The sequence below is a fragment of the Sabethes cyaneus genome, chromosome 2 (genome assembly GCF_943734655.1).
Source record: "Sabethes cyaneus chromosome 2, idSabCyanKW18_F2, whole genome shotgun sequence".
NCBI lineage: Eukaryota > Metazoa > Arthropoda > Insecta > Diptera > Culicidae > Sabethes > Sabethes cyaneus.
The window spans coordinates 38,090,000-38,110,143 of NC_071354.1; the positions used below are offsets into that span (position 1 = coordinate 38,090,000).

General features: G+C 41.1%; 1 protein-coding gene across 1 annotated transcript; it reads left to right on the top strand.

The window, feature by feature from the left end:
- Positions 1-4,510: 4,510 nt before the first annotated feature.
- LOC128737138 (lipase maturation factor 2-like) lies at positions 4,511-15,496 on the top strand. The gene is made up of 3 exons (XM_053831702.1): positions 4,511-5,014; positions 13,500-14,491; positions 14,546-15,496. The coding sequence occupies exons 1-3, from the start codon at positions 4,855-4,857 to the stop codon at positions 15,332-15,334; spliced, it is 1,941 nt and encodes a 646-aa protein (XP_053687677.1). The 5' UTR covers positions 4,511-4,854; the 3' UTR covers positions 15,335-15,496.
- Positions 15,497-20,144: the final 4,648 nt, after the last annotated feature.

Genomic DNA, 20,144 nt, shown 5'->3' on the forward strand with positions numbered 1-20,144 from the left:
CAAAAAAAAGTTACAATTGCTCTAATGGTAAAATGTTGTGTTCCATAAGAAACTGTGATTCCATTTTCCTGATGTTTGAGATCGGTAATGGGCGGTTTTAGCATCTTTTAAGGTTCAAAATATCAAAGGAAAAACGGTTCTTGGAGAAGAATTCCACTTCTTAGGAATGCACAGTGGTCCAAACAGCGAAATACGTGATCGTTTGTTATAGCGCCGAAACGTGAAGTTTTTCGCATATAGTACTTTTAGGAACATTTCTTGGTATAACAAACCCCTTCTTGTGAGAGAAATCTTTGGGTGATGAATTCCCTTTAAAGTGAGATACGAAATTTATTTTCTCGTATATTCGAGATACAGGTTTGGTATGCCCGGCAAAGCTTTTCCCTTAAGTATTGCCATGCATCCAATTATGATTTAGTTTATATAGTTTTATGCAAAATTTGTGTTATCATTCTTTGCAAACATACTACACAAAATTATTGAAAGAAAAATGTATGTGCTGCTGGCTGAATATTTTTTTGGTTGACTGTACTTATTATGTTTCATTGAAGTTAATTAAATTATCTTTTAACCTTATCTTCAGCATCAATTTAAAACCATGACCGTAACAGTATTCATTGCTAAATTAGAAACTTAAATTAATACTGACAGATGTTTGTCGCAGAAAATAGTGGTAATTTTTTACCATATTAGAGTAGTTAGTGCATCAGCTAGTTTTGTTAGTAACAGTTAGTAACGCTTTAGCTAAACTCGTATCCTCGTCAGTAGGTACAATGATGCGACTGCCTACCGATAAATATCACCAAGCAGCATTGAACGTACGACACAGCGATGCAGAAAGAACTTTGATATTATCAAATTGTTCATCTCTGTTAAGTACAGTAAAAATAAATACATGTTAAATCACGCTCTGGAATGTTCCACTTTCGTACAGTTCCTTCCGCCGATATGTTTGAATTTATTAACGACATTTACACTATCGAAGATAAATGAGTCCGAGTGAGATAGCTGAGACATTGCTATAGCTTCATAAGAACAGCCAAAATACCGGTATAAAACATCACGTACACAAGCATCTTCCCTCTTTATTAATACTCTTCAACACTCTCTCCTTGCTCGTTGCTCTTTCTATGCTCGCTCTACTCGTCGCTTTGCTGGGCTGCTAGGAATGTAGTTTAATATGCATTTGTATGAACTTTTTGATTAATTTTAAAAAAATGATCTAAGTGATCTAAGCCAAGTATAGATCCGTGTGAAATCTGCAGAATCCGATTATTTCTTTTAGAGTCACTTATGCACTCTGAATCTTTTATACATATGAGCTGCTATAATTTTTATATTTTATAATTTGTCCTCCGGTTTTATTGTTAAGTGTTAAAGTATAATTTTGGTTCTTTAATTTAATTAAACGGCAGTCGAAGTAAGAAGAAATCATCCCAAATTTTCTAGTCGATTAGTGAATTCTACTAAAGCGATCGTAAATTATTTAGTTTAGTTTAGTTGAGGAATACCTCGATATAAGACAATCTTAATATCAAAAAGTTGTCTTATATCGAAACATGATTTTTTTCAAAAAAAACTTTGCATTAGCGGTCGCCGATTAGGTCTGTATTATGTGTTTACGTTTTTTGCACTATTCATTATTGTTTGAGCTATTAGTTTTGTACAATTTTTAGGATTATTTTGAAAATTAGCTTTGGTGCCGTTACCAACTATGTCTAAGGAATTTGTCTTATATCGAGGTATCCCCGTAATCTATTCGTTTATGAAAATTTTTGAGACATATCAAAAACCTCTATAGTTTTACTTTTACAGCCAAGCTAAATATTCCGGTATCAAAATTGGTAAACTCGGGTGCTAATTCGGTACAATCTTTGGCAGAGAGATTTCTCCATTTTTATTTACGGGTTGGCAAAAATGGCAGCACTGCCGACCGGTGAATTATTCTCCAATCAAGAAAATCCTTCTCTCATGGTCGGGTGCTGAGACTCTCAGGCTGAGAGCCGGTAGGATTGCTCTCATTCTTTTGTTTTTACCTTTGTTATACTATAACAAAGGTTTTTTTTATAGAATCGATTCGGTAATATTGAACTGCAACACTTAATAACCATTAGAATTTACTTTAATTACATGCTAACTAAAATACACAATCTAATAAGTTATTTAAATGGTATTTTTTATATTTACTGTACCGCTAAACCACGCAATATGAACATTTCTTAAATGCGTCATTTTGTGCCCCTCTTTTGTTCTGAGAGAATGTATTGGTAAGCTCGGTGAGAGTGAGACTTTGCCTATATTGGCAAAGTGGAGAGGGGAGAGCGATTACTATAAAAGTACACTGTGAAGCCTACTTGGTCTCACTTTCCTTCCGTCGGAGCAGTCCTTCAGTTTGACATTCTACGTGTTTGCTGTAGTTGGTGGAAATATTGATTTTCCCCCATCAATCTGGTTGCAGATTAAATCTTCAAAAAACTGTAAGTATTCTATTATTATTAACGTTTTGGAAATGTAAATTTAGATATTCAAAGTGTGATTCAGAAAGTGCTAGAATTTTCGATAAAAATTATCGCACGTGGTAGTTTCAAAATGGCGACTTTATTACGCAGTAAAATGAGTAGTGATTTTACTTTTCCTAGTTAAATAGGCAAAGTGTAGACACCCAAGTAACCCTGTGAGTTTTATTACAGTTTCGTGACCAATTATGGCCAGAAAAGCTAGTAATAAAACGCAAATTGTTACTTGAGGAGTCACTCTAATACAATTTTAGCGAATTTACCTAATAATCTAATAAATTCTATAGTCACTAATGTTTATTTTTCTCTTTTCTTCTTGCAGAATACAAAGCCACACAAAGCATAACCATGCATTTGACCAAGAAAGATGGAGTCCTCCTGTACCGCACTGATACCATTTGTTGCCTTAAACTGACGCTTCGGGCGTAAAGGTTTCTGGCAACAAATTTAATAGAAATTACAGTGGTTGGTATCTTTGCGCGGTTGGAAAAGGTGGACACCCGGTACAATGGCCTGCACGTCTAGAGGCGCATGCTCCACGATTCTAACGCGATTTACTCTGCTGACGCTGGCCGACGGAGAACATCGAGCTGTCGGTGGACTTTGGCAGTCAGCCTCCTCTGCCGGTGGGATGCCACCATCCCGACGGTGGAATTAGTTTGTAAGGAAAGGACAGCTGACGTAACGAAACTGACAAAAAAAGACGTTTTTATAAATGGTGTGTGACAATAAAACAATTAAAATGTGATTTATGGTTTAGTTACTCGTTCAGGTAATCCGAAAATGTTCACCCTATTGAAAATGTCTACTTTTGGTCTCTTATTGGTTGTTGGTCGTTTGGTCATTATTGGTTGGTTTGGAAAAAAGGATGGGCCAAACACTAGATAACTTTATAAACTTTCAAACAAAAGATAAGAAGCAAGGGAATTGTTAGAGCGTTCTTGGGATATTTATAGCACGGACTTTGAAAACCTGGTTTCGAGACAAATGGCGTAGAATAAAAGAAATCGATTTTTTTTTGGAATTGAAAAACTCCTTTGTCCCCTAAAGCTGACTGATGTTCAATTGTTTCATGAAATTTACAAGCAGTAAGATTCAAATGCTTAAACTTAAACATCACAAGTTGAAATCGATTCTTTTGCAGTAAACTGTAATGTCGAAGGTAGGTACGTATGATAGTCAAGCTTTATCTCTTTACTTTTCAGCGTCAAGTAACTTAACATTATTGTAACATTTTGACTGACAAAAAATCTACTTTTAAATGTATCAAATCATGGTGCTTTGATTTATCCTAGCGCTAAAGAGTCACAGAATAAAGAGAAAATGAACCAAACTGACAGCTAGTGTAAATGTAGCATCGGTTTCGGCACTGACTCTAATCTTGACATGAAGGCATTGGATGCAACTGCATCATTGCTCTTTTCAGTTCAAAAACAAAAAGAAAAACGATCCCGATGCCCTAGCAGTAACCACTTAGTTCAAAGATAGTACAATGGTTTAAGTGTAAACAGGTGAGATAGGAGCTACAGTAGAAGTAATCGTCCCATCAGGTCCCATCCACCATACTCTTAACTGATCCTCACCGAAAAGAACTGCACTGAGCAAACCATCAACCATGACGGTTATCACGGGTGTAGTGTTACGATTAGATAACATTTACCGTGAGACCTTTACGCAACTAACTATCGAACATTTGATTGCTATTGATACGGTACCCAGAAGGAATCTATTGCAGCCGACAGTGCAGTGATAGTGCGACAGCAGCAGTGCTGCCACTGAAAAGTTGCTCTACAAATTTGCATCGGCTTTAGGGGCCGGAAGTTTCGAATTTCATAATCAGAACCACTGCAGCGGAAACGAAAAACCATTCTCAAATGTTTGTCTGTCGAAGCAGGCATTTGTTCTGAAAATTTATCATTTGTGTCACAGCCGTAGTTGCGTGTGGTGAAACATTCTCTAGCATTTCAGTGGAAAATTTCGGTTTTAAAAACGTTGTTTTGATGCACTAACGAAAATTTCACGAGAAACATCTTCAACTCAATAATCCACCTCCCTGATAGAGCTCATTCTCTCCGATTTTGTTGCGGTGCACTTCAGCGCAGACAGAGTGAAGGCGAAGGTGAACGTAAAGTGTGTGTTTGTTTTGCCTGTTTACGACACCGAAAATATGTATCAATTCTCAGGAGTGTTGTAACGCGGTCCTGGTGGAACATAAAGTTACCAGAGTTCTAAAGTTTGACACAGGCAGCAAAGTAAAATTGTTGCACTTAACTGAGTAGTCAGTCAGTGAAATTTGTGTTTTGATTGGTTGAGTGAAACGAACAAAAAGTGCCACACAATGAAACCCTCGGATAATGCAGCTGATGTTCGCCGACCGAAGGATGATGGCAATAAACCGGAGGAGGAAAGCTACCCACCTCTGGTTAGAAATCTCATTCTAAGGGCCATGAGTGGCGTTTACCTGGTGGCTTTTTTAAGCTTTTATGCTCAAGCTGATGGTGAGTACATAATTGTTGCGGGTAGAATTAGATGCAGGCCGGATTCTAAATATTGATTTACTGTTATGCACCGGCAAAAGAATGTCGATGTACGAGTGTCCGTGCATGTCGAAATTGTATTTCATTTGTTTGGGTTTATTTTCGTGAGAGATGTTTCTGATAGAAGTGAGAGATTTTCAAAGTGAGTTTGATCGCTTGCTAGTCACAAGTGAGTGCTCACTATGGGTACGAAGGGATAAATATGGACTATATTGACACAGTGAAATATAGAAAACTACTAGATTTGTGATATGTGCCTCAAGTTGGGTTAGTACATTTTTTAAAAGTTATATGGAGAGATCCGCCCGTAACGGACATCTAAAGATACCGTAAGCACCCGATTTTGTTACCCCCATTATGAATTTCGGGGTGACAAAAATGGGACAGTGGCAAAATCGGGATTTTTTTTGGTCATTTTTCTGCAGGCTTCATTCTCAGTTTTTTGCTCAGTAGATGCTCATTTGACTATAGTGCCTCAACTAAGGAGAATTCGAAAAAGTAGTGCAAAGAGCAATTGTAGAGCTAACTATTATCTACATTATTGTTGAAGAAAGTATTGTTTTATCTTTTGTATTTACGGCGCTATGCGATTGCTACCCCATTGGTAGCCAAATGAGCGCTCTTTTTGCTACCAACGGTGTAGCAGCCCCATAAATACAAGAGATAGAACTGTACTTTCTTCAACAATAATGTAGATAATAATTAACTCAACAATTGCTTTTTACACTACTTTTTCGAATTCTATTTAGTTGAGGTGCTGCAGTTAAATGAGCATCTACTGAGCAAAAACTAAAAATGAAGCCTGTTTTTCTGTTGCTGATGTTTAATGAACTGCTTACATCATACGTTGACTAATTTAAAACTCCCTTCTTCCTCTCTGTTGAAATTCATTGCCTTTGTGTCTATATGGTTAGCTCTTAGAATTAATTTAACTCTTAAACCTCAGAACAAAATTTGTTTTTTTCCTTCATGTATTGGGTTTTCGTTACCCAATTCTTCTAGACTCCGCTTTCAGTCTGGCGTAGATTACCTTCGCCGTCGCAAAGTTCTTGGCTATGATATCAATCCATCTATAAAGTCTAGGAGTTGGCTATCCTTAGTGAAAATCGTGTCTCTCGTTTCGATGTCTGCTTGTCGGAGCGCCCCCTCAAGAATGATGTTATACAGCATGCAGCATAAACCTCAACTCAACTTTCGCCGCATCTTGAAGGGACTCGAGAGTGTCCCTGAGATGTGCTCTAAACACATTACTCGATCTAATGATAGCTCTGATCAGTCGCATCAGTTTATCCCGAAAACTGTGTTCGTGCATAATCTGCCATAGCTGGTTTCGATCGACTGTATCGTATGCTGTTTTGAAACCAATAAAGATGTGATGCGTGGGTACGTTGTATTCCCGAATCCAGTTTGTAGTTGCGCGAGCTCCCATGAAGCGCACCTGGTATGAAATCCTGTGTTATTGGTGATAGCCGGTTTAACAGGATCTGGGAGAGTACCTTGCAGGTGGCGTCTACCAGCGTTATGCCGCGGTAGATGTAGCAGTCGAGTCGTCCACGCTTTTTGTATATGGTACAAACCATCCCTTCCATCTATTCCACCGGTAGCTTCTTTTCGTCCCAAATCTTGGAAATAACCCAGTGTCGATTCATTGCCAGCTTCTCTCGGTCATGTTTATAAAGTTCGGCCAGTAGGCGGTCCTTACCACCGGCTGTGTTGATCTTCAGCAACCAACCAACCAATCATTTTGTATACTCCGAGGTCACCTAGTGCTAGGTGCTACGGTAGCGACCTGTCGAGAGTATTCTACCCAAACCGTCCTCGAGATTTGAAGCGTCCAACTCTTTGGAAGAAGGCAGATCATCATACAGTAATCGCGCGTAGTTCCCTGCAGATTTCGGGTTATATAGCTGCCTGATGTTCAGCCGAGAAGGAGGGCTTTGACGTGCTTGGTATACGGTTGTCAGTTTTGAGCGCACATATACCTCCTAGTAGCAGGTGGTCAGAGTCAATATTTGCACCCTGTAGGGAACGTATCTACATGATGTTAAATAAGAACCGCCCATCTATGAGAACGTGGTCAATCTGGTTCATTGCACGTTGGTTAGATGATCTCCAGCTGGCTTTGTGGACGTCTTTGCCTGGGAAAAAGGTATTTCGTATCAACAGGCCTCGGAAAGCTGCAAAGTTTATGCATCGTTGGCCGTTATTATTGCATCATTCGTTGCTTCCAGCTCACGTAGAACGCTTCCTTCTTATCGTCGGGTCTACCTTCGTGCGGGAAGTACATGTTGGTGATGCTGTAATTTAAAAACAAACTGCCTTATATTCCTTGACCCTGCGTTCCGTCCAACACTACAAAGCCCGTTCCCAGTTAGTTGGTAGTGCCAATGCTCTGGTAAAACGGGGCCTTTCCACCGCGGATTTTCCAAACCTTCTTTTCTTTGCGACAGATCTCCTGCAGAACTACAATGCCAAGTTTACGGGGTTCAAGCTGTTCGAGCAACACCCGGTCGTCACCAGCGGAGTTTAGCGATCTGCAGTTCCAAGTACCGAGTATCCATTCGTCGTCCTTGTTTCTTCACCTAGGTCCATGCCGAATATTCCGATCCGTATTTGCTTGAATGTTCGTAGTAGTTTGACTTAGGTGGGTTGCCATACTAGGAGTCTCGAAATGAGGCTACCACTTTATAGTGCCGAGAAAACACTGTGCCTTCTTCTACAAAAAGGGTGATCGGCTAGACTGCTGCAACTATCGCGGTATTACGCTGGTAAACGCCGGCTACAAGGTACTCTCTCAGATCCTGTTACACCGGTTGACACCGATAGCACAAGGTTTCGTAGGGAGTTATCAGGCGGGTTTCATGGAGGCTCGCGCAACTACGGACCAAATTTTTACTATCCGACAGATCTTGCAGAAATGTCGGGAGTATAACTTGCCCACGCATCACATCTTTATTGATTTCAAAGCAGCATACGATACAGTCGATCGAGACAAGCTATGGCAGATAACTCACGAACACGGGTTTCCGGACAAACTGATGCGACTGATCAGAGCTACTTTGGATCGAGTGATGTGTTTCGTACGCATCTCTGGGACACTCGAGTCCCTTCGAGACGCGGCGAGGGTTGAGATCAGGTGACGGTTTATCCTGCATGCTGTTCAACATCGCTCTTGAGGGGGTGATCCGACGAGCGGGCATCGAAACGAGAGGCACGAATTTTTACTAAGGGTAGCCAATTTCTAGGCTTTGCAGATGACTTCGATATCATAGCCAGAAACTTTGCGACGGCCGATGCAATCTACGCCAGACAGAAACCGGAGTCTAGGAGAATTGGGCTTAAAATAAATGCGTCGAAGACCAAATATATGAAAGGAAGAGGCTCAAAGGAAACAAACGCGCGTCTCCCACGGACGGTAACAGTCGACGGCGACGAACTAGAAGTGGTAGAGGAGTTCGTGTATTTGGGATCGCTGGTTTTATTTTGTTTTATTTTGTTATAAGATACATCATCTGACTTAATAGTAGTCTTAATGATAAATAGTATGAGCACTATACAATACAACTAACAGTACAAGCAATATGAAAACATACAATGAACATAGTTATCTACGAAGCCGTTGTTTGAACGTTGTTACGGTTAAGTTAAAATCAAATATATCGGCTACGGCATTAAAACTTGCCGACATGAAGCGGATGGGATCATATTGCCCGTACGTTACATTCCGCTGAGGTAATAACAGCAGATTTCTGGGTCGCAGGGTTCTTTCCGGTACATACATATTAATCTGCTGCAAAATATTCGGAGCATCGATTTCGCCAAACAGAAGTTTTCCCACAAAAACAGCTTGAGCTTCGAACCGCCTTCGCTTCAAAGTCTGCATTTCAAGAAGCAGGAAACGCTCTACATACGGTGGTAGCTGATGATGATTCCACCATGGGAGGAATCGTAGAGCATAACGCACGAATTTTCGCTGAACGGCTTCAATTCTTGCTTTTTCTTGCTTTCGTGTCACCGTCAATTCTTGCTATCCAGTTAACATAGAATGGGCAGCAAACAACCGAGTTGGCTTAAAGTTTTAAATATAAATCCAAGCTGGCCTTGGCAATTATTTCGTTGTAGTGTGACTTGAACGTTAGTGATATATCCAAAGTAATACCCAAATCATGAACCTGGCAAACAGTCCACATTTTCGTTGACGATCTTAAATAGTTTCACGTCATCTGCAAACATCAGCCGGCAATCCTCCGGAAGTAAAAATGAGACGTCGTTTATAAACAGTGTGAAGAGCAATGGTCCGAGGTTGCTACCCTGTGGAATGCCTGAGAGATTCGTGAAATGTGCAGACTGCTGATTTCCTATCTTCTCAAATAGCATTCGATGTAAAAGATAGGATCGAAATCATCGTATTAGGGCAGAACAAACCCTAAGCTTTTCCAGTTTAGCTAGTAGAATGTTGTGATCGACTTGGTCAAATGCAGCTTTTAAATGGGTATAAACTGCGTCTATTTGGGTACCTACGCTCATGTTTTGCAAGCACGCTGCAGTGAACTGCACAAGGTTTGTAGCAGTTGAGCGTTTTGCATAAAAACCATATTGCTCTGAGGAGATGTAGTGTTTGCAGCTTGCGAATAGAGAGTCGTGTATAATAATTTCAAACACTTTTGAACATGCGTATAGTGATGTAATACCTCTGTAGTTTTTTACATCACGTTTGTCTCCCTTTTTGTGTACAGGAAACATAACGGAGAGCTTCCAAGTTGTAGGGAATACACCCTGTTGAAGCGAGAAATTATACAGCAAGCATAGTGGGCGTATTAGCACAGTTGCAATGCTTGAGTGTCATTATTGCAGCTTCTACGTCACGATCAACTATTGCGGGTAGGTTGAAATCTAGGGCATCGCTCGGAATGCTACTTACCGCTGCGTTGATTTGCGATTAAGAATTAAGGATTAAGTTCCAAAAACCGCCAGTCGATTTGCGAGATAGCACTATTTAAAGAGTCAAAGTTCGCTTTACGGAAGTCCAAAACCATTTCATTTTCGGAGTATCTTCGAATTGTACGGGCAAGCCCAAGCAACAATTTGAGTTTTATTGCACTCTTCTGATGGTATTTGTGACCAATTTTGGTCATGAAAACCATCATAAGAGTGTAATAAAACCCTTATTGTTACTTGAGAGGTGTGATGTACCGTTATAATCAGCGCCGGGTGATTAGAGTCGAGTGGTACCACTGGCTCACCCGCCTCGAACAGTTCACACAAAGTAACGTTGTTAGTCAGTACCAAATCGAGAAGGTGATCGTTGCTATTTGACACATAGTTAATTTGAGTTAGACCGTACAAACTGAAACCATCCAACAAATCGGAGCTAGCAGAAGTAATATTTGAATGGAGATAGTCAATAGCAGGTACATAGCGGCTGATTGTAATCGCCGAATAGCAACGAAAAATCATTAGGCTGCAAACGTGACATAATCGACCTGATAGAACTGATATGCCGCTCAATGGCGGTGGCATCGTTTCGACGATCAGGAGGCAGATAAATTACACCGACATTGATTTTGCAAATCAGGGTTGCGATTATTACCCACAGTTGTTCAATTGTGTCGCAAACCGGAGCCGGATCAACAAAGCTAACTAATCGCGTTGAAACAGCAACCAAAACTCCCCCCCTACGTGCCTTTGTGCTATTAATGCGATTACGATCACAACGATACACATTGAAAAGATTACCAAACAGCTGCACAGAGTGTACTTGATCGTCTAACCACCTTTCAGTCAATACAATGACATCGTAATCACATTCGGTTGCAGCCAAAAAGAAATCATCTAATTTGGTCCGCAGCGCACGGACATTTTGATACAGTATCCGAAATCCAGAAGTGTCTTTGTCAAGTTGGTGAAGATTGGCATGTGAATGTCTGGAAGGTGCAGGGAAATCAGGTGTCGAATTACTGTCGATAGAAATATACTTGCCCATGCTAGCGAGCTGGAAGACCCCTTCTCCGTACTCATACACAGGACCGGGACGGCTGATGAGCGCAGACTGCAGTGGCACGACTGTGATGAGCGGACAACAACATTAGTAAGGAGATCCAGCGGCGCATCCAAACGGGAAATCGGGCCTACTTTGCCCTTCGTAAAACGCTACGATCAAGAGGCATACGCCGCCGTACGAAGCTAACAATGTACAAAACCCTTATTAGACCGGTAGTTCTTTATGGACTTGAAGCCATGACGCTGCTCACGGAGGACATACGCGCCCTTGCCGTGTTTGAGCGGAAAGTGCTGCGGACGATATTTGGTGGAGTACAAACTGAAAGCGGAGAGTGACGGAGGCGTATGAATCACGAGCTACAGGCACTGCTTGGGAAGACTCCCATCGTACATCTAGTGAAAGTTAGCACGCTACGGAGGGCTGGACACGTCGTAAGGATGCCGGACGACAGTGCGACGAAAATAGTCCTCTTTAACTACCCCACCGGCACCAGGAACAGGGGGGCCCAACGTGCACGATGGCTCGACCAGGTCGAAAGCGATTTGCGACTTCTGAGACGACTAGGAAATTGGCGACGAGTGACCTAAGACCGACTTGAATGGAGACGAGTGCTTGAAACAGCATGAGCCACCTCGGCTCTAAGCTGAAGAAGAATAAGAAGAAGAAGAAGATATCGGAAATTAATTTTTAAAGAGTTCTCCGTTGCATGGAAATTAATATAGACACCAACACGGTAAATCGTTAATTGAGAAACGTTCAAATATCAAGAAATGGCACTATGTGCTTCCTTCGATATTGAAGGAGCTTTCGATTGCACGTCCTTCGTTTCAATCATTACGGTTCTCTTTTAAAACAGAATCGACCACACTACAATGCGCTGGATTCAAGCAAAGCTTTCGAGCAGAGAAATTACATCATCATTGGTAAATTAGTCGGTCACGATTTCGGTGATCAAAGGATGTCCACAAGGAGGAGTTCCCTTCCCCTTACTTTGGTCACTGGTGCTCGATGCACTCCTTCACAAGCTAGTAGACTAAACAGTCAAACAGTGTTTCTACCCAAATCCTCAGTAGTTAAAAAACTCAACTCAACTACGCATAATTACGAGACTCCTAACTGGACACTGTTCCACTCTTTATCATTTAAATATCGGCATAACTTTTCAAAAGTTTCCTTTTTATTTCATACCGAGTAGTCCCGAAAGGTGATTGATTTCATCAACCATGTCGGATAATTACAATAGACCGCGCAATGTCGTTGGGGCATACAAAGGCCTCGCTACCTAATCGGCACAGGGCCTCTGATTCAAGACAGCAATAGGTACAAATCGTCAAAAGATAGAATAAGAAAAATATCTTATAAATTACTTACTTTCTACCAATCGTGCTGTTTTGATCTTTAAAGGGACAAGGCAGAAATGTGTTCCACATCACATTTTCACAACAAAAAGCCTCACGATACAGCTTTAAACGCATTCGGTCAGCATATGGCTTGTACGACTTATCATGTCCGTCCTACAAAGCAAATTGTGCCTATTTTCCTTGGTCAACGCTAATCGGATCAGTACAAATGAGCCTCACCGGGGATGCTGAATGGCAAAAATAAAAAAAAAAAAAAATACAAACCAGCACAAATTGATGGCAACGGCCAGACGATAGCCAATTTTGAAGACACAAGATGCTAGCCAGCAGCAACAACTTCGGCTGAAGCATAACAAGCCCAGACCAGTTGGCTAGCCGGCCTATACCCAGTAGCCAGTACGACCGGACCGCACCGGTGGAAAACGGCTCGTCAGCAGCGGAAATAGCACCGTAGAGCAGTACTACTGACCAAGACATGGCCGTCCGAAATTAAACTGCTTTGCTCGCTGGAAATACGTTTAACGATAATGGACGGTAAAAGGAAAGACAACTGGAGCCAGCCAGGGACATGTGAGTGAGATGACGGCACCGGCGGCGGCGGCGGCGGTGGCCACGAGGATCGTACGGTAGCACAAAGATGAGATATTTTTACCTTTTATTTCATGTTCACTTTGCGCTTTGTCGGCGAGCCTAGCCAACAAGGGAACAGACGAGCCGAATCGAAAGCATTTCGGGGATAAACTGTTTATGGGAGGTTCTGTGCTGCGAATGCCTTGATGGAACGATTTGAAGCCGAGGGTAATTCGATCTGCCGAAAAACTGCAATCCTCAAGTGGAATGAAAATTTTTCGTTTTCATGCAACGAGAATGTGGATCAATATTAGGGAAAATTCAAATTATACTCGTTAAATGTTGGTTGGTTTGCGGTTAATAATTTTTCAATTGATTGTCGACAATTATCGAAAAACTCTTTATCCTTGAAGTTAGTAATAAAAGCACGAATAAACGATGAAATGAATAGAGTTACTTATTTTTTGTTCAGTTTTTTTTCCTAAATTCTAACTCTTATGTTTTCTATTTTCAGGATTATTCAGCAACAGCGGCATTCTTCCGGCTAACCGCATTCTGGCCAATGGAACCATCAACGAGCGGCTGAACTTTCTGCAGCTAGCTCCCCTGCTGGGACTGGACACGCAATCCGCAATCGATCTGTTCTGCTTGGCCGGGTGTGTCGTCGCATTCCTCGCGCTGGTATTCGAAAACCTTTGCCGGCTGCCGTGCTTCATAGCGATGTGGGCTCTATATTTCTCGCTGGTTCAAATAGCACAAAGCTTCCGCCAGCAGTCGGACGAACTGCTGCTGGAGGTGGGATTTCTTTGCATTTTGCTGGCTCCTTCCAAGCTGACCGATCCGCGGGGTTTAATCGATGATTTAGCACTGCTGCTGATGAAATGGCTTCTGTTCCGTTTCGTATTCGCGTCCGGATCGGTGAAATTGGCCAGTGGATGTCAATATTGGTGGGATCTCACGGGATTGAAGAGGCACTTCGAAACAATGCCGCTGCCGACTTCCTACAGTTGGCTCACCTACCAACAGCCGGATGGGTTGCATAAGCTGAGCACAATTTATGTTTATGTGAGCGAGTTGGTTTGCTCCTGGCTGTTCTTTGCTCCAAATCAGAAAGTGCGACTGTTTGCCCTATTGTGGCAGGTTTTCCTTCATTTGAACATCATAGCGTGTGGAAATTATGGTTTTCTCAGCTTGATTGTGTTGATGTTACTGCTGGCACTCGTCGATGACCGTGAGTTGGCGAAGATAATAAGAGGACGACAGACAGTAGACAGAACTGGGTCGTTAGCCGTGAAGGTGATTGCAGTTTTATTGGCCTTTGGAACTTGGTTGATGTTTGGTATTAGTTTTCGGGATGGTAAATTGGCGTTCAAGCTGCTGTTCAATCACTCGCAGTACTTGACAATAATGCTGCTAATGCTACGGGTGGCACCGCTTCTGATTGTCGGTTGTATGGCGCAAAAGTTCATCGTAATTGTTACCAGAGAGGCTGGCACAAATAACTTGGTAAGAGTTGTTGTTCAGCAAAAGATTCTATTCTATTCTATTTTAATTTTACAGGCCGAAGCCATACGAAAGCTAACAAAAAATTGGGACCTTCTAATACCTACACTGGCAGCTGGCGGTATTTTTCTCGCTTCGATCGTACCCCATTTGCGGGTATTCCCCTTCGAAACAGTTGACTCTTCGCTGATTACAAAGCCATACGATAGTTTACACGGCCTGTACGTAGTCAATCAGTATGGACAACATCTGGTGAAAATGCGCCCCAAGCGGTTGGAAATTATCCTAGAGTACTCGAACGATCTGACAGGTCCATGGCAGGAGTATGGCTTTCAGTACAAACCCTGGCAGGAGGAGGGCTCAATGCCTTACGCTTGGGTTTACTTTCCACGGTTTGATTTCAAGTTTTACGACGCATCCGGTGCGAAGCCCAGTACCCAGAAATGGATGTATCCGATGGTCCAACGGTTGCTGCAAAATGAACCGACCGTTTTACAGTTATTTGATCAACAGCACATCCCCAGGAAGGCTCCCAAATACGTGCGAGCATCCGTGTACCAGTTCAGTTACACGCTGTGGTTCGCGGAAAACTGTACAAATTTCTGGACGCGAAACCGCGAAGGCGAATACTTTGCTGCTTTTTCGCTCGACGATGGTTTTCTGGAAACGAAACTACGGGACGTAGGAGTGCCGCCCATTGCAACACCTTCGGAAGCGCGCAATCTTCCCCTTAAGTGGCTGCTGGATGCGGTGAGAAACTTTCTCAGTTTCTTCGAAGGATCCTATCTCGTGCTGGGAGTGTTGGCAGCTGCAGTTGTAATGATAATCACACAAAAGAAAGACTAAAGCCGCGCGGTGAATTTTTATTCGATGCACATACCGATGCACACCTGATACTTCTATTATAGTTAGTGTACTTAGCCATGTTTATCCGTACCGGATGCAATGTTGTTTAACGTCTGCTGTATTTTAATGAATAAAAAAAAGTCAATTAAAGTTGGGTACTACTCCCGGTTATACGAAACGACGATAGCGGGGTTTCTTTTGTTCTATCCGAATGTGAATATGCGGCCACAAACTAATCGCTTTGCGGTTAGTTGTCCGAAGTTGTATGCTGATTGTTGTTAGTTGGCAATCGGGGGAAACTGGAGAGGAACAAACCGCATTGATTAAATCCCGGAATGTTATTGTACAATCTTTAGAGATGAAAGCCAGATGCGAGTTTAACGATTCGAGTAGATTAAATCTGACTTTGATCAATTTTAGAACTATTTTTACTTTAAATCATGTATTCATACCACCATACCACCACCTCCCAGTTGGCCTCGAGGTAAGAGCTGGCCTAATAAAGCAGTCTGCGTATGTTCGAATCTCGGCTGGGAGAACCTGTTAGAGTCAATAGGATCGTAGCAACTGGCCCTGCAATTATCCTGTACTCTAATTAGCTGGCTGCGAAGTCTATCGTATAAAAACAGAAGGTTAAGTTTCGATAACGGAATGTAGCACGGAATGTAGGCTGTGCTTTTCATGGATTCATATAGCAAATTGAATATTTGGAAAGGCGTATTTTTCTGACAAATTTGCCACAATCTACCTTCTTCAGCTAAAATGTTTAACTCTTATTAAAGATTTTAACACTTGTTATATTGGAAATTTAAAAAATCTGAGGGGTTGTGCACAAAGCACGACCGCATAGATGACGTAGGACTACGTACGTCTCTTTGTAGCGATAGTAGGATGTATCCATGTATGTAATAATACGATTCTTCATGCATACAAGCTACATACGTAACGTTAATCAAAGTAGTAACATTGTATACATTCAATCCTCAACCGATTTTGGAGTTATATTTATGAATTGATTGAATCTATTTGATTAAAACGATACCAAGTCACACTAAACCAAACAGTAAATAAATTTTTATGATCTGTTTCTACGTTGAATAGTGCGCTTCCTCTGGTAATCGGTAGACGGTACGCGCGAGTTTTCAAAAAGTTGAAAATTTTGCGCAACTTTTCTGCGGCTTACAAAAGAGCACTGATAATAAAGCATTTACAACCTGCAGATGTTTTGGAAGTCGCAGACAATGACGCCCGTGTCCAGAAAACTTATTTCCGTCATTTGTTGGTAGTCCGCAATGGCGAAAAATTCAACTGTGTTATGATGGTATTAACTGGGCAAGAAAACTCTTCAATCGTTTGTGGCCCTTAAAAGTACCGATTGTTTGATTATCATAATTCCAGCTTGCAATAAACTCGCACTAACGCACTTAACGTAATTCTCTGTTCGGTAAATTGGAATACCGATAACCGCAAACCAGGCACGGCTTGTTGCAACGTACCAACCGGAAAGCCTCAGCAGCTATGCGATCGACGAAACCATTCGTGTATGGTCCTGAGTCACGATGAAATACCACTCCAAGTGGCCAGCTGTATTAGTATTGTTCTCGCGAACAGCATATTCCCTGCCAATTCCAGAACTTCAGCAGCCAGATATTTCATAACGGCATCGAAACGAGTGCTCCAGCTCTAACACACGCTCAGCATACTTTCCTTTCCTCAGCAGCCGATGAACACGACCAACTGACGACGATGTGCACCGTAAGGCAAACAATGTTTCAAATACAACCTTCAAAATTATGCCACGGATGTGACTCGAAAGCTGCATGTTCGATGTGTGGCAAACTAGCTGCTTGCCGATGTATCACCAACGAAAGCCGCTGACCGACTGACGATGCGCAGTAAAAGGCATTGCAACCAAAATCATATCGTTCACTGGCGGATGCGTCGATGGATTCTTCGGTTTGTTGGCATCTCGCTTGGTGAATTTGGATGTCTTCGTTGCCTTATCCGAGGAAGCAGCAACAGCTGAAGCTCAACAATTTTCGATCGGGTTCTATAGGGCGTAAAGTAAATACAATCATAAGGAAGCTTAACCCATAGCTCATATCGTATATATTTCTGTCATCCGTGCGAGGGAAGCACTGACGAGGGAAGGCAAAAATATGAAAATAACTCAATTTTTCAATGACGCGCATTGAAAGTCAATAGTTTCATATATATTCCAAATCGATTTTCCGATCAATTGGTGTAAATATCTTGAAAATCTATTAAAAATTGACTGAATTATAAGCCGATGCGAGAAAACGCATTTCCACTTTCCAGATTTTTTGAAATTACCCCCTATACCAGCTACCTCCCTGAAAGACGTAGTCCTACGTCAAAAAAAATTCTAGACTCCCTCACGTTCCAATTATTTCAGCAGTGTGTGGGTGGGTGAAATCGGCAATTTGATGGATTGCCACGTAATGATACTGATACCAACAAGTCCTACGGTTGAACAAAAAAATTTGGTTTTAAAACAACATTTGAAACAAAACTCAGCCGTATGAGATTGATGGAGCAATCTAAACAATGGATTTGGCACGTGATAATACGGATAGCCTACGATTTAATCAAGCTGCCAAGGTAGCGCATACTCAATATAAAGCGCGAAAACGCATATCCCGTTGAGTATTTTTATAACATTTACTTCTTCCGGAGTTCCTTACGAGAATGGTAGCTAAAACCTCTCCCGATTCAGGTGTAAGTTGATTCTGAATCACACAGAGGTAATGTAGCGTATTTTATTAAACAGTCTGATGTTTTATCAAGGACACGTGTTGGTATTAAGGTTCAAACACGAATCACTGATTTCTGGAGTTTTTAAAACCAGTTTTTATGCTCAAAACAAAACAAATGTTCACGAAAATTTTTCATTGTATTCTTTGCGTCTGTCAGAACACACTGATAAATTTTCGTGAGCATGTCTTTTACTTTGAGTATAAAAACTATCTTTGAAATTTTCAGAAATCAGCGATACGTGTTTGAACCTTAAGTCAGACTGACCCAAGTGACAAAACCATGATTTCGAGAAAAACGTGTTCAAAATTTGCTGTTCTGTATGGTTTATAACGGGTGGCAACTAAAATTTTAAAATTTTTTCGCAGCCCTTATGCTCCACAACAAACAATCTCAAAGAGAAATGAGAGTATGCATGTGTTAGCTCTCTCTCTCCTCTTTTTGTTAATATTTTTTATTTTGTTTATGCTTGCTCAGTTTTGCTAAAAATGGCGTCGAAACAAGAAGCATTTCGGGAGCGCGTTGTACACTTCTACGAAATGCAACTGAAATCTCGGTAAAAAGTATACGGTACAACTTTTAAAAAGCGAATATGTTGCGGCTTCGACTGTTTACCATATCCTAAGATGCCCAACAACTATTCGCAAGCAAGATAGTGGAAGACCAGCTAAAATTATGGACGCAGAAGGACATCGTTCTTTTTCTCGTTTCTTCAACAACAAGCCCTCTGGTTTGGCTAGCAATTGAGATGCACCAGACGAATGTTTGAAGAAAATTTTGATCCCGTTTCCACAAAAACATCATGCAGATGGACAATACGTGTTTTGGCCGGATAGAGCACCATCACATTATGCCAAAAAAAAACACAATCGTACTTGAATACCCATTCGATCCCATTCAAAAACCACGACTCGAAAAATCTGTCTCAGTGCGCCCTATCGAAGATTTCTTCGAGATTTTGAGTTCCTTGGTGTATAAAAATAACTGGAGAGCCACGATTTGCAAACAGTTGATTGGTAGAATCAAGAGATGAGTTTGCAAAGTTGACATGACTGCCGTACAATGCTTCTATTTCGACGTCAAACGAAAGCTTCGCCTAACAGTCGATAACGGACCGTTTTCAAATGTACACTAATTTTTTTTCAACAATGGATAATGCATCTTTAATTTCGGTAAATCAGATCTTCTTCATGTATTTTTGTCTTTTTTTGACAGCTTGAGAAAAAAATTCCAAAATTTTAGTCCCGTTAGCTATCAATCGTTCGAAATCATCTTATAACTTTAGCTGTTTGAAACATTTAGATAGTCTGGTTAGAGTAAAATATTGCTGAGAAAATTCTTGATTATTTGCTGTCATTAACTCATTTTTTTAAATTTTACGACTTGGTCCGGTTTGATTTGACACCGACCACATTGAAACTTTGATGATAAAAGGCCAGAATTAATCCAAATGTGCTTCATGTGGAACGTATTGCTCCATAATTTTTTTTAAATTGATTTGCGAACGCGACCTGAAATATGTCAATATAAAGTAACATAAATACACTTAAGTCGCTTTTTACGCGAAGGGATACGTCTCGCGTAAATCAAAACCGCGTAAATTCCGAAATTCGCATAAAAAACCGCATAAATTCCGAAATTCGCGTAAAAAACCCGCGTAAATTCCGAAATTCGCATAAAAATTGTCGCGTAAAAAACCGCGTAAAAAGCGACCTCAGTGTATTTAGGTTCTAACTTTAAGAATTTAGTAGAAGTATTTTTAGATATTTTCTTTAAAGTATTTCAAAAGTATTTTAATTTTTTATGGGACTGGGTCGTAAAAAAGCCGTTGAGATCTGAAATATCCAAGGATTTGGTATTGTATTGGTTCGATTTCAGGCAAATAACTAACCAAAATGTTTGTCCGGTTTACTAAAACGAAGGATGTTTTTATAGTTGTGGTCCAACGAGTAGTAGCGAATTGGATAATAAGCGTCTACCCGGTATAATGCAATCAATATTTTCTGTAATCATAGTTCAGGCGAGACCGAATTTA